The sequence below is a fragment of the Octopus bimaculoides genome, chromosome 7, assembly GCF_001194135.2.
Source record: "Octopus bimaculoides isolate UCB-OBI-ISO-001 chromosome 7, ASM119413v2, whole genome shotgun sequence".
NCBI classification, from domain to species: Eukaryota; Metazoa; Mollusca; class Cephalopoda; order Octopoda; family Octopodidae; genus Octopus; species Octopus bimaculoides.
In genome coordinates, this window is record NC_068987.1 from 64,765,238 (window position 1) to 64,786,206 (window position 20,969).

General features: G+C 34.2%; 1 protein-coding gene across 3 annotated transcripts in view; it reads right to left on the reverse strand.

Moving 5' to 3' along the window:
• Positions 1-12,798: 12,798 nt before the first annotated feature.
• LOC106868889 (spindle and centriole-associated protein 1) overlaps positions 12,799-20,969 on the reverse strand; it is a 45,047-nt gene continuing 36,876 nt past the window's right edge. For all 3 annotated transcript variants that reach the window (XM_014914348.2, XM_014914349.2, XM_052969726.1), the window contains 4 exons: positions 19,628-19,786; positions 17,821-18,374; positions 15,862-15,925; positions 12,799-14,232 (listed from right to left, as the gene is read on the reverse strand). In XM_014914348.2, coding sequence (XP_014769834.1) covers positions 15,869-15,925; positions 17,821-18,374; positions 19,628-19,786 — 770 coding nt within the window. In that variant the 3' untranslated portion in view covers positions 12,799-14,232; positions 15,862-15,868. The remainder of the gene's footprint in view (positions 14,233-15,861; positions 15,926-17,820; positions 18,375-19,627; positions 19,787-20,969) is intronic.

A 20,969-nucleotide genomic window follows, 5' to 3' on the forward strand; every position in this document is an offset into this window, starting at 1 on the left:
TGGTCTTGTTGTAGTTGTTATTATTAAGGTTGCAAGGTGGTAGAATCATTACCATGCTGGATAAAATGCTGAGTAGCATTTCTTCTGGGTTCATGTTCTTAGTTTGAATGCTGCTAGGGTCAACTTCGCCCTTCATCCTTTCAGGGCCAATAAAATAATAACCAGTTAAGCACTGGGGTCAATCTCATTAAATTTCAGGCCTTGGGAAATTTGATTATATTGACCCCTGTGCAATGCTTGAAAAAATTTCAGTGATTTCTAACTGGTTGTCTGGTAATTTGATTTAATATAACTAACTTCTTTCTCTCGTTTCCGTCAGAGAATAGTGTACTATAATTTGCTATTTTACTTACTATTCGTTAATTACATATTTAATCAATGCCTTAATTCCAGTCTTCCTGGTTACAAATTAACTGTGATGAAGAAAGAATTGATTACGACAATTCTCTTTTGATCAATGCTTTCACCACCACCAAACTTTGTTTAAGTAAATACATTTAATATCGATCTTATTGTTCCTACTGTTTCGAGAGTTGTGAGTTCAATAAAAGATTATATTCGTGGAGACTGACTTTAATTTAAATGTTAACACTCAACAAGTGGAAAGTATTTCAGCCTGCCTCAAGCAAGGAAATAAACGGCGCTGTAGCACCGTATTTCTTTCTTTCTGGGTTTCTCTTGGACATTATGGTGTAGTAGTTTGTGGAAGATTTGGTTGCTATTTCTAGCAGATTGAGATTCCACGTAAAGATTTTGTGTGATGATCGGCTCAAATTACATAACTTTAAATGCCTGTAACTTTTTATTATTAATTTACTAGAAGAAAAAAAAAATCGAGATTTTCGACATACAAAACAACATTAGAACTACATTTAAAAAAAAAATTTAATTTGGTGAAAATGTGAAAAACTTCAAGTGGTTGCAGGGAATTTAATAAGGTCCGCCTATAGTTTCCGTCGACATCGTTTAACATAAGTTCACAATTAAACACTTAAATATGCATCGATAGATGTTAGCAAAGATTTTGGCCCTCTTTACCACATACTAATATGCTAACACTAATTTATATTAAACTTCACTCCACATACACACCTAGAAAGAGCCCCGCGCCGACTGATACCGTTTATGTGTGATAAAGTGTTTATTTAATCATGTCCATAAGGAGAAAGGTCATCAAGTACATAATGAAATTCTACCTCTAACAAGGAATATACATTAACATACTCAGATATCACTTTACCCACACACATGTACTTTTCTGTACTTTTAACTCTACATTCTTCTCAACAAATGATCTTATTGAATTCTCTTACTGTCCATATTCTTACTGATGTAAACGATCGTCAGAATTCTTGAAGTTTCCAGATTTTAGCCCGTTGTTCTTTTCATGGTTCATTAGGACATCACCGACAATCACGTGTTGGGTAAGTCAATTTATGAGAGATTCCCCGCTCTCTAACTCCGTAGATGACTGATCAACTTCAAGGACGTCTGCCTATTTTTTTAAAGAAACACCTGCCTCAATAAGTTAGTTATGCAAGTTATTCAAATTAGATTAGATCGTAAGAACGTGGGTGGGGAACTTAACCTGCACTTCCACTTCTGTGTTTAATGATTTGTAACTCAGGGACAATGCTATAATCTTTTTTTTAGCGGTGAGGTAGAGAGTGGAGCCAGTGAAGGAGCTTCTATGTGGTCGCTCGGTTTGCTAGAAATAGCAACTTTCTCCAATCACACTCGACTCTACTTTTATGGAGAAAAATAGAAGTCACATTGGGTGACATCGTTTTCGGATCTTTTCGGTTTGCCAAGAGTGTAACAGTTTATTTACTAATCCTTTAATTAAAAAAAAAATGGCTGTTGATAATAGGAAAGTACTGATTTTCCAATTATAACAATCAGGCTCTTTTACTTGTTTCAGTAATTTGACTGCGGCCATGCTAGACCACTGCCTTTAGTCGAACAAATCAATCCCGGGACTTATTCTTTGTAAGCCTAGTACTTATTCTATCGGTTCCTTTTGAACCTCTAAGTGACGGGGACATAAACACACCAGCATCGGTTGTCAAACAATGCTAGGGGGGGGGACAAACATAGACACACAAACATATATATATACATATATACGACGGGCTTCTTTCAGTTTCCGTCTACCAAATCCACTCAAGGCTTTGGTCGGCCCGAAGCTATAGCAAAAGACACTTGCCCAAGATGCCACGCAGTGGGAATGAACCCGGAACCATGTGGTTGATAAGCAAGCTATTTACCACACAGCCACTCCTGCGCCTATAGGCTTTAAAGTTTTTTTCTTCTAAAGACTGGTAGGGTGGGATTTCAATGAGATTCGACTAGTTATAGGTTAAGCGACCGCTTAGTGGCTCCTGCATTGACTCGTGTGAATTTTACATAGGTTTCAGCCAGGATTGAACCAGCTCATATCTAACTCAATATCATGAGTGGGTTGCTATTTCTAGCAAACAGTGCGACCACTGAGAAGCCTTCTCGCTCGAGTTGACTTATCTTGTATAACTACGTATTCGGTTAACAGTGGATATGAAGATATTATTCAAATTTTACAGTATTTGGCGGAGAGTAATAATACTTCCCTCTACCCGCCCTTTCTCTCTCTACTTCTCTTTCTCCTTCGTCTTTTACTCTATCTCCTTTTCTGCCCTCCCCCTCACTCTGACTCTGTCTCCCTCACCCCTCAATTTCGATTGGTACGAACAAAAAACAGAAAACAATGAAACACAAGCAAAATCTAAATAGAGCAAGTGATCCACACGTGTAGAGATATGTATGTATATATGTATGTATGTGTACGTGTGTGCGAGCGCGTGCACGTGTATGTATGTATGCATGTATGTATGTAAACATAAGTTGGTGATGTAGAAATATTTTTTTTTTCAGTTCTTTCAGTCATTTGACTGCGGCCATGCTAGAGCACCACCTTAAATATATATATATATATATATATATAATTCAATAATAAGATAAAGTCTTTGTAAGAATTTATCAAGTAGTTAGCGTGAAAAAACCTCATAAGGGAAAAATCCATCATTTATTCCCTATAAATATATTTATTTATATAAGGGCATTTGACTTTAGAGTCTCTCTTAGCGTGAAGCATTTTTGTATAGTAATGCCCTTATATATAGATATAGATATATATATAATGTACAAATATGTATGTGTGTGTGAATGTGTATTTGTGTATGCATGTATGTATAAATATAAGCGTGGTGATGCAACCATATTAATGTATATTATGTACATATATGTACGTTTGCATGTATGTATATATATACATAAGTATATGCGTGTGAATACACACATATGTATGTATGCAGCATGCATGTATGTGTGTGCGTGCGTGTTTCGAATCCTAAGTACTGATACAATGTCTAAGAAAATATTTCTGACTCATGACATAATACCATGTCACTGTGGTCTTCTTACATGGGGTTTGCTTGTGCTGTCTGTGGATCTACTACTACTACTACTACTACTACCACTACCACCACCACCAAGACCACCACCACCACCACCACTACCACCACCACCTCTACTACTACTACTACTACTACTACTACTGCTGCTGCTGCTGATACTACTACTACTACTACTACTACAGTGGTGGTGGTGGTGGTGGTAGCAGCAGATAGTAAATGTACTCCGTTCTATCTATTGACATGTGAAGGAATAAGATAAATAAAAGTTATACGAAGTGGCACGAGTGGATTTGATGATGGATAGTGGTGGTGTAGAAGGGTTACATACTTGCTGCCTTTTTTTTTTTTTTTCACCTTTATCCTGCCATCGCTTATCTTGTCTTGCTTTCGCTCCTCCCCACTAACCCATCCTTTAACATTTTCTGTACCTCTTTATATTTTTAGATTCTCTCAATGTTTTTATTTTTATTTCCGTTTTCTTCTTTTACCTTTTCTTTTCTCTCTCTAGTTTCTTCTTTTGCCTCTCCCCACCAACTTCATTTCTTTGTTTTCTTTTCCACTTACCTTTTATTTTTCTACACCTTGTCTTTCTCATTCGTCTTATACAATCATTTCAAAAAAAAAAAGGAAAAAACAAGAAAAATCATCTTTTGTGTTCCTCTGTTTTTCATCCCTTCTTATAATCTCGTGTGTGTGTGTGTGCAAATTAATGGTAAGAATAACAACACGGAAAACATGAAAAAATTGTTAGTTTGATGCTCAGAGAGAGGTAAGAAAGTAAGATATGTGTTTGATATTTCGAGCTTATGCTCTTCTTCTGAAGTTAGATTGGATAGAAGAAAGGAAAGTGTAAAAGACGGAAATAGAAAAGAAGAAACAGAGAAGTATGTGTTTGTCTGTGTCAGATCTTTACATGGAGGGTGAAGGAGATATAAATAACTTGTAAATATTATGAAAATACTTCTCCTCCCTGTGTAAAATATATTAATAAGGAATTTGATAAACATGCAATGAATTCATCAACAAGCATGCTATGGATAATTTGTAAACAAATTTACATGTAAACGTTCAAATAATATGCATTTGTTCCCAGTGTGCAAATAGTTGCACAGTAAAAATATATATGTCATTTAAACCACTGGACTGTTTCTGCAGAAGCAAGGAGAAACAACACAACTAGTTTCGCCTGTATTTGCCAACTCATTAGGAGTTTTTACTGATCTGACTTAGAGAGAGAGAGAGACAGAGAAAGACACACACATGTGCACACACGCATGCACACAGATATTGGTTTTCAGTTATTTGTGAAGAAATGCAATGAACAATGTGCACTGATTTTGCACATTTGCATATTAGTACACTCATTAGTAACATGGATTAATTAGCTAAAGTACTGAGACAGTATGTATGTGGGTAAGTTGTCATTACATTGGCATATGTTCATTTACTAACATACATTTAATCTTGTGTAAGTAAACAGTGTAATTAAACCACAATCACTTTGAACAATGAGGTTAACTGTATGCTAGTTAGATGTCTGCCTCTTGTCTTGTTCTTAATTTGTTTTAACTTCTCTTAACTTTCTTTAATTTATACAGTTACAGTATCTCATTCTCCTCCTTTACTTTCTTAATTTCTCCTACAAACAGTGTTACCCTGTTATCTTTCTATATTATGTCCTCATTAAATGTTTTTGTATAACCATTGTCTAGACTTTTATATAGTCATTGACTACATGAATTTATGACCACCTAGATATAAAATAGTTGACTATCATCATCATCATCACCACCATCCCCATTTCTAATCAGTAGCCATCAATTTAGTATGATGAGTCCTATTGACTTCATTTACAGGAAATGAAACAAGAGGGCATTATGATTTCCATAGTTTTCTAAAAGGCATCACCTCCATAAGTAAGCGTACAACAAAAATTAAATCATGCCATGCTAACCAATGAAAGGAACTTTTATGTGGTTGTACAGCCTGCTTGAAATAGAAAGCAGAATTTCTATCATATCCCTAGTACTACATGTTTTCAAGAACAAATTAAAATAATCTTAAAGCAAATTAAAATATACTTGAAGTTTTATCAAACTTTCCTGAGCAAATTTTTAAAAACTGAAGCAAATTAAAATAATATGCAAAAAAATAAAATAATTTTAGAGCAAATTAATTTGTAGATAGTTAAATGTTATATCAGAAGTAAAAATCTTTAAGCAATGCTGGAAAAAAAAGACAAAGACAAAATATTGTATTCTTGGCATAGATTGTTTTATGAGCAGAATTTTTAATGTTTCAATATGTTGTATTGTTTTTGCTACGTTACTAATAGATGTAACAGAAGCAGTGGTGATTAGTATTCATAACAGGTTAGTTAAAACTTTGTAGGACAGTGAGATGTGCACCAAATTGAATTGACATGAAGAAAAAGTAACTTATAGATTTTATCTATCTATCTATCACAATTCATCTTGTTATCAATGGTGTACAAAGTCTGTAGTAGTCATCTGTTTTCCAGTGGTAAGGGAATGATAGTAACAAGGTTTGCACAACTTCTGAGGAAATGTTTGTGTCAAATGTGGTACTCAAAAGAGATAGGCTTGTGATATCTAAGAGCAAAAATGAACTGCCTAAAAATAATTACAGAGGGTTTATATACCTGTTCAAAAGCTGAAAGTAGGTTGAGAGAAAAAAGAAAGTAAATAGGTGTGAACAAAATTTCAACTAAGATGTTGAGGAAATGAATAAGGCTTATTAAGTTGAATGGAGTATGATAGTTGACTCTCATAAATTTTCAATGCGGAGGAAACAAAAGGAAAGCAACTTACAGAGAAATGTTTAGTTTAAAGTTTCAATTCCTGGCTGAGAATCCAAGAGCTAACCATTTCATATATGTATATATATATCACTGTATCAACCAGACTATTGGATTTTGTTATACATTGCTGGTCACAATGCGATTCCAATTCTTACTTGATTGTGCCATTGTTTTCTATCTTGGCCCAAATTATTTAACAAAATTATTATTGTGGAGGTCTTCTGAATTGCCTTTTCTGATCACTTGGGTACCACTTGACAAATGTCTGGGGTCCACCTGTTCTCTGTGAACCTTGCAACATGAGAAACTAGAGCTTTTGGTATTCTGTGATCATGTTGCACACAAATTACCTCATTTTGAGTATGCTTTCGCAATGATATTCCTACGATGGATCTTTCCATGGTTCTTTGTATCATAGTTGATGTTCTTCCCTCATTGCAGTGCCTTACATCTTGCTGGTGTATAAGAATGCAGGTAGGATGGTGCTTTTGAAGAGTCTGGCATGTAGGGTTTTGTCATGCTTTGCTTTGAGCACATCCTTTATTGAGGTAAATGCCTGCCATCCTACTATTATTTGCTTTGAGATTTCAGCATCCATGTCTCAGTGTGTATTCACTGTGTACCTTAATTAGACAAACTCCCTTACCTCCTTGATTTTGTCACTTCTCACCTCTATTTGGTCTTGTGTTACATTTTCAGACTGCATAAATTGTTTCCATGTAATTCATCCTGAGGCCAAATGTTGAGCTATGGGTGTCTAAACTCTACAAGCTGTTTACAAAGGTCATAGCCACCAGATCATTAAAACACCTCGATGACCAGGAGCATGCAAGTTTCAGTAAAAACTACAGGATGATGGATCATATATTCACTCTAGCATAGCTTATAGTATTAATGACAGAATATAAGGATTTCTTTGGGTTCTTTACATTCCAAGTTCAAATCCTGCTGTGGTCAACTTTGCCTTTCATTCTTTCAGGGTTAATAAAATAAGTACCAGTTAAGTACTGGGTTTACTGTAATCAACGAAGGCCCTCTCCTCTAAAACTGCTGGTTTTGTGCCTATTGTAGAAAGAATTCATATTGTTACTGTTGTTGTTGATGTTTTTTTTTTATTTATTTATTTATTTAATGCATATCTGGATTATCATGATGTAAGGATGGGAACAAGAGAAAAAAATATGAGATAAAGCTAAGAGGGATTTTGTATTGTTTTAGAGATATTCATTTTTTAATTTTTGCTGTATAAGCAACAACAACAATGATAACGACGACGACAGTGCCAAGAACAAGAAAACTCATTAAAAAAAGATAAAGTAATGAAAGCAAAGAAAGCTATAAGCTTGCTGTTCTTCCAGCATCACTCTCAGACAATTACATACATACATGTGTGTAGATGTGGCTGTTTATAACTTTATATGATACATACATATATATATATATATGTATATATATATATACATGCATAAATACATATGTATACTTACATACATGTATATGTATATTTACATGCATATATAGATGTACATATATGTATGAATATATACACACACACACACATATATATATACACATACATACATATATAAATATGTATACACATATATGTATAAATATACATATGTATACATATATATATATATATATATATATATATATATATATATATATATATATATATATATATATACTTATATATATGTAAATATACATATATATGTATATGTAAATATATGTATATGCAAATATATATACATACATATGTGTGTGTATATATATATGTATATATATATATATATATATATATATACACATATATATATGTATGTATATATACATATATATATATGCATATATACATACATATATACAATCATACATACATATGTATATATACATACATACATTTATATATATACATACATATATATATATACATACATATATATATATACATATATATATATATATATATATATATATATATATATATATATATATATATATATATGTATATATATATATATATATATACACACACACGTACACATTTATATATGCAAACATGAAAAGAAAAAAAAAACTGAAATAATCCTAGGTGTTTCAGACACTTCCCCTCCTATATGACTCCTTACATACAAACGCATATCCCCACACACAGAAATACATATATTCACACATATCATCATCCTTAGAAACACAGATGCTTCTTTCCCACATCACTTAAAACCCTCCCCACTTCCATACAAACTTTCTTAGTTTGTCTTTGTATTTTTAACTACAACAGATTCAGTGGGGCAAAAAGGTTTGTCCCCTCCCCCATACTGTTACCCTAATGATGACACTGATCCTTTGAATGGAGTTGTAACTGCTCCCACTACCACTTCAACTCTGCACTTTATTTCACTTGTTTTTCTGCACATCTTCAGTCACTTACACACACACACAAACTCCATAACCTATTTACTCGGTCTTCTGAACCCTAAAAATCACATACATGCCCCTAAGAAACTGCATATAATCTACCATTTCATTGACTCCACCAATCCCCATTCATGATACATACACACACACATACCCTCCAGACAATATACACACATACCCTTGTTTTTGTACTCATTGTTCTGTTTTATTTTTTCCTTATTACTAATTTATTGTTCCATGTGAGAGCTACATTCATATTCTACACTCTATAGGCGATAAAATTAACATATCAACTGTTCTATAAGTGAGCTACATTCACTATTTACACTATATAGACAAACTAAACACTTTAGCTGTTCCACAAGAGAGCTACATTCACATACTCCACATTATATAGACAGACAAACTAACATATTAACTGTTCTCTGAGCGCTACATTCACTGTTCATACAATACAGACATACTAACATTGATACATTAACTGTTTCATGTAAGAACAATGTTTACTGTCCACAGATATATATATATAAATAAACTAACACAGTCCCATGTTAATAAAATCTAAAAAAATATTTGTATGTTAGGGTTTATGGCAACAAAGAGAAAACTTATTGGGTTATCCCATAAATAATGCTGTTTTTTAATACTTCTTTTAGTTTTCAAAATTAAGATAAACAAAGGTCTTTTTTAATCTAAAGTATACTCTCCTCCATTTTCTACAATGCTCTTCCAACTATCTGGTAGATTTGTAAGGCCCCTTTTCGAAAATACACTTGTCCATGATGAAAAAACTCCTCCAGTACTGTTCTGACCTCGTCTGCAGAATTCATATTTTTTCCGTCCAAATGATTTTGATGACTTCAGACTAAATGATAATCAGATGGGGCAATGTCTGATGAATATGGTGGGTGGGGCATCATTTCCCATTCAAACAGCTCCATCCTTTGGAATGTCATCCTTACTGCATGTGGTTAACCATTATCCTGATGGAAGAACACCTTTTGTCTTGAAAGCAAAGATGGTCATTTTTCTTCTAGTGCAGGTGTCAATGAATGGTTAAATGACAAAATCTAAGCTTCTCTACTAGTTCCTCAACAGTTATGATGGGATTTTGTTCCACCAGGGTTTGCAGGATGTTATTGTTGAGCTCTACAGATCTTCCAGGACGGAGGATTGTCTTCTAAGCTGTAGTTTCCGGCTCGGAATTTCTGGAACCACCACTGACATCGGCTTATGCTTATTGTCCAATCCTCATATACTGCATTAATATTCCTTGCACTTTTCATTGCATTGCTGTCTTTATTGAACTCATAAAGCAAAATATGCCCATTTGTCATTTCCATTATAGCTTTAAAAAAATAACTGTTAAAATGGAACTGCACTCTTCAAAACTTGCACTAAAACTAAGGACAAGGTAAAATTACTACCTGCTTTTATAGCAAGTTGATGCAGGTAGTTTATCCTGTTCTCCTCCGACTTTTAGTTCATGCAGTTGAAAAAAACCACATTATTTATAGGATGACCCAATATATTCTTATTGGTACAAACCCTATAGCTTTTTAACTGGCTATATCCAGCCAAAATATTCTACTTGTTTTAGCCAGATCCAAGCTCTCACACCTACACTACAATGCCATTCTAAAAATATACAATCAGATCATCAAAATCTTCAAGCTAGGAGATAATGTATGATTAATTCAAAACAATATGAATAAATAAACTTTACATTTGACAGAGTAATCCAAATACTAATGGGTTAAACCTTTATTACTCCATCATTCAGAAAGTCTTGTGGTTCTTGAGCTGTTTTCAAAGATTTACTTCCTGTTGTGTAGCCATCTACCACTGTTTTGAAGATTGGGTTTTTCACTTTTCTGAAGTGGTAGGTGACTGCTGCAAAAAAAACCTGCCCTTCAAAGTCTTGCTTGGTCAAGAGAATGCCCTAGGTTACCCATCATTCTTAGTCAATTACCACATCAACATCTTGGTGATATACCTGCTTTCCAATCCATTGATCAAAGTACCACAGCTAGTTTTAAGGCCTTAGACAAAAAGAGTGGAATTCTGGAAGAATTATAACATCTACAACATTGATATTTCTTGGCATGAGATTATGACTATGATAGCAAATGATATTTGGAAGAAGCTATCTCATAATTTACCAATGATTTTGCAGTTAATAATATAAATTCATGTTATGCAGGTGGTTTGAACTTAGATCTACAAATTTCCAATTTGAGTCTAATATTTTTGGTTGTAAAAGAAACAAGCAAAACAAATGTTAAAACATCGTCAATGCTACATGGCAGTAAGATATGGTCCCTGAATGCAAAGGGCTTGCAAAGACTAGAGAGGAACAAAGATAGTAAGCTCTGCTGGATGTACAATGTCAGTGTACATGTTTGGCATAAGATGCAGTGTGCAAAAGAGAAGACTGCACTGGTTTGGTCGTGTGAAGCATATAGATGAGGGCAGTTGCATAAAGAAGTGCTAATCACTTAAAGTGGATGGAAATCGTGGAAGAGCGAGACATGGGATGAAGTAGTGAAGGCCAATCTCAAAATGCTGACACTTAGAAGATGACAAAGGGTCAAGATATATGGCACATTGTTATACTCAAGATGACCTGCTTACCACAATAGAACAGAGTTGATATCCTAAACCACCTTATACTTGTCTATGAAGGGCGCTGGTGCCACATAAAAAGCACCCAGTGCATTCTGTAAAGTGGTTGGCATTAGGAATGGAATCCAGGGGTAGAAACTAAGCCAAAACAGACTATAGAACCTGGTGCAATGCCTGGCCTTGCCAGTTCCTACCAAACCGTCCAACCCATGCCAGCATGGACAATGGATGTTAAATGATGATGATGATGATGATGATGCATCACATTTCTGCGAATCAAGGAGACAGGCAAAACAAATAAATGCTAAGACATGCTTATATCATCATTCAGCAACCTATATCAATGCCACACTTTTAGTTGCTAGGGAATCAGTAAAATAAATAAAGGTTTAGATATGCTTTTAATTGTTGTCATATTCATGGTTGCTAGGGAGATAAGATAAATAATTATTTGAGAGAGTGCTAAAGGAGGGAATGATAGCAGTTTCATGTTTGCTGGTAAGAGAGAGTGACAGATGCTAATAATGAGAGACCTACGACAGAGGGAATGATGGCCAGAAGTGAAGAATGATGGTATGGTATATTGATTATACATAGATCCAATGTAACCCTTGTTACCCAGAGATTGTGATGGGAGAGAGACAGAATTAAAAGGGTGGTGGTAGAGGAGGAATGAATATAGCTGAACATAACACGTAATAGATTAAAATACTATTTAAGGTGAATAAAATATTCTACTAATTGTTATTGAGATATACCTACATTATGGTTTTTTTCACAATGTTGTGTACAGTATTCAATATTGCGAAGAGTAGTATTGAACTAACAGACGAAATAGGTTCCTATAAGATTTGTTATGTTCAAATGTTCATTAGTAGGGAAGCCATTGTATATATGGCAATTATCCACATAATTGCCTATTTAATATATTTAATGTATCTAATTTGTTTATCTGCATAATTGCCTCCTACACCCACTCAACTTGATTCCTCTCATAGCCTTTCTTTACCTTTCGGAATTGATCCTCTGTAAACATGTTGGAGACTAAGTTTGAATCTTTTGAGCACCACTAAATATCATCTATATGGAGAATCTCTGGATCTCATCTGTGGACTATATACATTGTATATAGGTTGCCTAAGGAAACTCTGGGAAATAACTGACATGCAAGAATTAGGAGTCAAATCCCTGTTAAAACACAGCTTGCTGTCTAATAATATCTGCCCATTGTATGATGGGAGATACCCTTAGTAGTTAAACAACCAACCAACCAACCTAATTATCATGAGTGTCTACTAAGGTTAACTTTACTTTCCTTTAATTAAAAAAAAAAATGACAAAGATGAGAAGAAGGAAGTTTCTTGGCCAAAAATATTAACTAAAAACAATGCAACACAAACTTGTACTTAAACATCACTCAAACATTGCACTCATACTTAAAAAATGAGAGGGTGAAATTAAATAAAGGAAACTGAATTAATTTTTTTAACTTTATTTTCAAAAAGCTCTATTTTTAAGAAACTGGTAGGATTTTTATTGCTTTTTTATATTCATTTATACATTTTTGGCTAAGTAAAATATAAGAGGAACAAGCAAACTTCATTATAGCCTTGGTTTTTGTTTTGTTGACTGGGTACAGGGATAATTCAGAAGTTCATTTTGCAACATTCAGGTCCTGGGTTGGGCAAGTGTCTTTTACAATAAGTCAGGTGAACCCCAAGCTTTGTGAATGAAACCAGGCAGACAGAAATTGTATTGGAAGCTTGCCAAAGGGATTGTACTTCAAAGCAAAAGTCCGTTCTTGTCACATACTGCATTATGCTGATTCAGACTGAGATTTACACTGAAGGGTAAAAATGTCTATGGAATACTCAATCACTTACACAATACTTCAATGCTCAACCTACGGATTGAACAAGTGAATGCTTATCATCAAAATTCAAGGAAAGCTTATCATTCTAATTTTATCAACTCTCCTGGATCTCCTTTTATACAGAAATAAAAAATATATATAAAAGCACAGGCATGACCATGTGGTGAGAAGTTGCTTTCCAAACACATGGTTTTGGATTCAGTCTCACTGCATAGCACCTTGGGTGAATGTCTTCTACGATAGCCCTGGGCCAACCAAAGACTCAAATGGATAAGGTAGATAGAAACTGAAACAAGCCTGTCACACATATCGTGTGTGTGTGTGTGTGTGTGTGTGTGTGTTTGCATTTATTCCCCGCCACCGCTTGATAACTGGTGTTAGTGTGTTTACATCAATGTGTACTTAGTGGTTTGGCAAAAGAGACTGATAGAATAGTACCAGGCCTTAAAAAAAAATATGTACTTGGGTCAATTCATTTGATTGAAACCCTTCAACCCCCAATATGGTTGCAGTTCATTGAATGAAACAAGTTTTTTAAAAAAATAGATAAAAGAAATATAAAAAATAATATGATTGGAGTCAGATTTGAACTTGTAATGATGAAGCGTAAAATGTAGGTAAGAAAGCACATTCGGTGCAATGCCGTCCTCTACATCATTTTCAACAAATCTAAAATTCAAGCCAATGGTGAGCCCCTGTGGATAACTTCCATCTTTTAGAAATGATCATTTCCTCTACAAGATTGGTATTCATTTTACTGAATCTAGTGAAATGAGAAACTTAGGTAAATTCTGGTGGAGTTTGAACTGAACATAAAAGAGCAAAACTGTAAGTTGGTCAGCATTCAGTTTTTGCCACCACCACTCAATCTTAAAATAATAATTTTATGATGAAAAAAAAAAAAAACAAAGGTTATAAATAATATAATACAAATAGATAAGGAATGAAGAACTGGTAGTTGAGGTGTGATATGATGTTTGCATTTCTTCTTGGTTGATTGGACGGATACGAGGGAATCTTTGGCTCACATAGCTCATCTGAAAATATAAAATATAATTAGAACTCTAGATTTTGATGATGATAAAAAAGTTATGTATATATATATCTATATATATATATATATATATATATATATATATAAAGTAAAGACCCCCCTTTTGTCACAAATGACCATGGGACTGCACCTAGAAAGTTTCTCACCAAGGCACAATTCTAGGAAAGGTTGTTTATGGAAGACTTGTAGTCACCCATGCATACCCTTCTCTATGCTGCCGATGTTATCTAAGGGAAGAGCAAAGGCTGATACAGCTTGGCACCAGTGACGTTGCAGCTCATTTCTACAGCTGAGTGAATTGGAGTAATGTGAAATGAAGTGTCTTGCTCAAGAACACAACACAAAGCCGGGTCTGAGAATTAGACTCACTACTTCATGATTGTGAGCCTGACACTCTAACCACTAAGTCATGTGCCTTTACTATATATATATATATATATATATATTTAACCTCTTGACACTTAACATAAAGCCGCTTTTCTTGTTCTTTCTCTCTACTAGAGTCCCACTCAGTCAAGGGGATTTTAGTATTGCGTGCAACATGGTGACCTCACTAGTGTTAGTACCAAGAGAAAGGCCCCCAACTAAACTCAGTAAATTGGTTGGTGTTAGGAAGGACATCTAGCCATTGAAACCATAACAAAGTAGACAGAAGAGCAGAAAACACTCCTCTCAGATTCTGCCAAACTATCCAACCCATATCAGCAAAGCAGATGGGTGTTAAATGATGATGATGATGATGATGATGACAATATATATATATGTCATCATCATCATTTAGCGTCTGCTTTCCATGCTGTCATGGGTTAGATGGTTTGACTAAAACTGGTAAGCAGGAGAGCTGCACCAAGTTCCCATCTGATTTGGCATGGTATCTACAGCTGGATGCCTTTCCTAATGCCAACCACTCCGAGAGTGTAATGGGTGCTTTTACGTGCTGTTTGTGTGACACCGGGGTGCAAAATACCATGTGGTAGTTATACCACCCAGGTTGCACAGATACTCTTGACATTGTAAATATAGTGAGCAAGTAACTGACTGGTCAGAAACCTACAATTAATAATGTTACTATGTTCATTATTATTTTTTTCTTTTTTTAAATCAGACCTTATTGCCTCAAACACGAACCCTTTTGTTACCATAATTTTGTTGAAATATATTAGATTTGTTTCAATTAATTTTTAAAATAATGAAAACTTTATCAAAATAAATTTGACATGAAGAACATAAATTAGCATCTAATTTTGATAGAAGATAAAGCAGCAAGTTGGCAGAATTATTAGCATGTAGGGCAAAATGCTTACTGGCATTTTGTCTGTTTTTATGTTCTGAGTTCAAATGCAATCGCAGTCAACTTTGCCTTTCATCCTTTTGGGGTTGGTAAAATAAGTAATTTCTGGCCTTGTGCCAAAATTTGAAACTAATTCTGAGAAGGTTTTAATTTTTGATCAGTTTAAAATAGGAAATTTGATTCACATAACTAAGGGTGGTCTCAGGCAGATTGGTATCAAAAGGGTTAATCAAGACTTGGAACTAAACAACAACAATAAGGATGGGAGTGAAACAGCCAAAGAATAAGTGAGGCGAACATTACACTTTAAAGTGCACTTACCAAATAATTAAACAGCTTGATCAAGACATTCCTCAACAATGATAGGCGATATTGCTGGAGATACCTACAGAAAAATGATATTATTTTGATATTTTTCCTCAAATATGAATGGGAATCTTTAACCCTTTAGCATTCAGATTTTTCTATCAAATGTAATGCTTATTTATTTACAATGTTTTCAATTAATCATGCATTATCTTGTAGCTTTGAGATTTTGATGATGTGATTATTTATTTTTTAGAATGGCATTGTAGGGTAGGTATGAGAGGCCAGATCTGGCCAGTTTGGACATAAAACAGGTAAAATAGTTTGGCCGGATATGGCCGGCTTGAATGCTAAAGGGTTAAAAATAGTTGAAGGTAAAATATGAATGAGAATTGGTATTTACAATTTTACAAGATATTAAGGATAAACTCTCTCTTCATGATCAGAACATACTGTAACTCTGATACTTTGCAGGACACAAGCATAAACTTTACAGTACTGTTCACATGTATACTGGTTGTTAAGATTTATTAGTTACAAACTAACCTAATTTAATTACTCAAAAAGAAATAAATGTTTAAAAAAAACAACAAAACAGAATACATCAATATGCTAACTGAATGTCCAACAGAGTTATAAGATTTTTAGCATTTTTTCCAAAACCTAAAATTCTTTGATTTTCTTTTGCCAAGTAGAACTGTCTCTGAAACTGGTATTGTTGTAAAGTAAAAAAAAAAAAAAAAAGAATTAATTTGCATATTGCATTATCTATCAATGCACACAGAGATTCATATCTAAATGAATGCTATATATTTGACTGATATACCATCACTCACCAACGTATATGGTCATTTGCCTTGTCAGAAGTAACAATCAAAGCACCCTTCAATTTAAATCTAGTGTTTTCAAAATGGGACAAATTTAGTAATATATTTGAATAATATATTTGAATGAAAGAATGGGTATGTTACAACTGGAACATCTTCATTACAGAGCTGATTAGAGGCTAATCAGCAACATACTGCAATCACTCACATGCTATTAATCCAACAGCATGTTGTGTTTTCTACCACACACACACACACACTTGTTCCTGCTTTTCTGACTATTTCCCATTCTTGTTCAAACCCATTAATGCTTGATGATCCCTCCTCTCTGCATTATCTCCTTTTTTTTTTTAACTAAGTTAAAAAGGAAGGGGCAGTGCCCATGACTTTTGTAAGTCATCTCAGACTGTTCAAATGATGAACAGCTTGAACATTTGCAGGAAATGAAATGTGGATATGAAGGGAACAGGGATCTGCCTTGAATGTTTGCAACAGAATGAACACTTCTTAAGACACTCAAGGACTTTGTAGTGAAGGTCTTGTTAAACTGAGCAGCTTGTTAAATCTGCCATACTCCCAGAATACCATGTTAAATATTTTCCCAATCCTCCTACCCAATTTCACTTCCCTGAAGTCACAATGGTCTCAAAGAAGAGACAAGAATTTCATATTTTTTATGTTCTCTTTGACGGTAGAATGGAGCTCTGGACCCTTTTTTGGAAATCACTATCTTACTTGCAGAAATGTCTTGGGATAATTATAGATTTGACAAATGGAACCTCTTGCAAGTAAACTATGATCCCTGTGTGGTAGGATTAGACTTAGGTTTATGGTTAGTATTAAAATGGTTAGGAGTCACAGTAGGAGTTACAATTAGTTAGAACTAAGGCTAGAGTACAAGCTCTAATTCACAAAGAAGTTTATTGTAACCTTATTCTCATGGCATGTGCATTGCACAAGGAAGTATCTAGTGCAAGACTGTGCTTCAAGTTTTATATAATATTTATATCACAAGTTATATGCAATAAGGATAAGCACTTGGATAAGAGGGAGAATGATATTTAACAATTCCAATAAAGCAGTAAAAATATAACATGAGGAATTAAAGTAAAAACAGGAATACAATAAACTAACTCTATATACATACACCATTAAATATATGTGGCGAGTTACTTCTTTGTTGTTCTAGAGTTTGAGGGTGCTCCTCATCTGAGATTTGGTTAGATGTAGGCAATGTTAGAACATCATCAGTTCCTTGTGCTCTCTGGAACTCAGTCTGAGATTGTCTTTCAAACTCTCCTCCAAGTTTCAACATTTCTTCCTGTTCTTTTCCACTCTGAAGAAATTTCTGTAAAAGTCTTTCTGCTTCTTCATGTTGCTTGTTTAATTCTTCAATTTGGCTGGCAAGGAAAGATTTACTTTCTATTTCTGGTGAAAGGCAGTTGTCTCGAGCAGGTATGTCTTTGTGAGTTTCAGGCAATACTGACTGAGAAACTGGTACATTTGCCGAGTTTATTGATTTAAAAGAATTAACAGTTGTGTCATTCTGAAAGGGGTACACTTCTGGAATTTGTCCTGGTAAAATAGTTTCAGTAACATGCTTATCTGATATAATTGAAGTGTTCAATGCAGGTTGTTGTGTCAAGTCAAAAATGGACTGCGATGCTGAGAGCTCAGCTTCATCTAAAAATTCTAGCGGATCTGTAAGAATAACATGAAACAAAATTTTACTGATTACTCAATACCTTTTGTGTTAAAGCTTAGATCAAGTCTTGTAACCTAAACTTACCTAGTTAGTAAAAGATTACACTCATTTCTCAGCTTAAAGGAAACAGACCCCTTATGAAAGTAACCAATAAGTGAAGATCAAAGGCTAGCTCTTAAATGTTGCAAAAGTAAATTTACTATTAATTGCATCCGCAAATTTTCAACTAAATATCTGAAGGACAAGATGGTCATGATTAGAATATCTTTATCCATGGGTTTTCTTGATCAGAGTTGATTTGAAGTTAAACAACAATTGCAAGGGTTTATGTATTAAGTATATATTAGGTGGTTGTCCTAATATGTTGCTCAGTTTAATTCAACTATCAGGTCCTTGGATGCATTTAGCAAAGTTCATTCTGTTACAAGCATTCAGACCAGACCCCTCCTTGTCCATATATTTCCTAAAGATGTTCAGGCTATGTATCAACCATATCAATCTCTCTGATCTAGGAAGTCATGCAAAAGTCAAGAGTCTTCCTCTTCTTTGACTAATTGATATATAAAAAAAGACCTCAAAATCTGCTTCTACCTCTCTTTGATGAAATGGTTTTTAAACCATATCTTTCATCCTTGTTTTTCAGTTACAAAATTATTGGAGAACCATGGTCTAAGTTATTGGTTAAAACACTACAACAAATGTTATGCTCTAAGTCCACCTTAAACATCTCTGCAGTAGCCACCACCAGGAGCTACAAGAAAGAGACAGAAGAATTATGCCAAGACTGACACAGTGCATTTCATACAATAAATTATTGCATGTTGGAGTTCCCATTGGGGTCTCTTCAACTCAGCAGTGGCTTAGTATCTCTAGAATGCTGAATGTAGATTGTTAGCATGCAAGTATATAATCGTCAATGTATTTCCCAAAGATCTATTTGGTTAGGATGATGGAGAGTTGCTGCTATCACTGACAGCTACAGTAGTGTTACAGTTATTGTATGTATTTTCCAAGAAAGCACTTTACTCTATTCTACCCTAGTGCTATAAGCTTAGCTCCAGCAGAACTTACTGACACTGTTTCAAATCAACAATGAATTTTTAGATCCACTGCTGAATTTAAAATCCTATAGTATAAAAGAGCATTTAAAAGAATATAATAATGCAACTGTAGAAAACTGTTTATCTGAAACTGCCTGCAAAATGGTAAATTATTAGAATTCATAAACTGTATTAAAAATTCTCCAGACCTTTAGAATTTGAAGACACATGTGTTTTTTGCACAGGAGGAGAAAGCTGGAAAGCTGCTTTAAAACTGCTCAGAGTATTTCCTTGATGCGATTCATAAACTGCAGAAGAATCATGCCAACCATTTGTATTCTCTTCTTCTGTTGCTGATCCAAATAGGCCTGAATTAGAAGAATGATACTTTATGATAAACAGGCACTTCATTATAGTTTTGTTCTATTTGCCTTATTTAATGCTTCAGCATCCATAGCATTTATGATATTGCATATAATGATGTATATATATAGAGAAATAATGATAATGAGTAAGGCTCAATGTGAGTTTTCTAACACAAGATGTTAATACATAATCTATTCTAAGGAAACTAAGCTATATGGCACATTATTTCACCTTGTTCATTTTGGATACAAATTTCTACCACCAACAAACCTATGGACAGACAGACATATAAAACATATGCAAGAAGCAAAATTGGATGCAATATGTGCAGAAAATCACATCGAATCTTACAGAAACAAATAGAAAATTAGAAAAGAAGGATGACATATTCCAGTATACTGAACCAGAGGATTAACTCTTGCTACATTATCCCCTGCAAAATTCAAAAGCTGCACGACAATGAGTACAACATAGTACAAAACCAGGCAATGATTATTTACAAGGTGACCTGAACCAGCACAAAACTTCTAAATTGCTAAAATGGATCTCACACAACAAAATACTGTATGATGGCCTATGTAGTAGATTTGCAATGTATTTATAGTGTGAGATTTGTGAGTTAACTTCAAATATTTCACCAAATATTATACCATCTAATCATTAGCCTGCTCATGTAGAATGGACTGAAGCTATTCACTCCTCCATCACCAACAATGCTCACTCATGAGACAACAGAGATCAAAGAGAGGTGAAAACGAACAAGAAAAGTGCTGAAAACAGCAGCCACATTTCCCTTAAATTACACCTACCATCTCAAAAATAGCAAAGCAAAAATAAAAAGTATACATTGAGTGAAGTATACCTAGATTCATTAATCTTCAAAAAAGATGAAGTGATGTCACAATTAGAACTTCTTTGATCATAGGTCTCATTGATCAAAGTTGATCTCAGAGGAACAACAACTATAAGCAACAATCCTTTCTCAAATAATTTAAATGCAAATGTTCAAATATGAAAATTTCTGGCCTTTCCTATGCTAACATAGAATGGTAGCTATAAAATAGATTTGTAACATTAGCAGTGAAAATGATTGATTAAACTAATCCCAGTATGTGACTAATACTCAATCAACCCTGTGAGGATTTGAACTCAGAATGTAAAAAGACTTGAGGAAATACTGTTAAC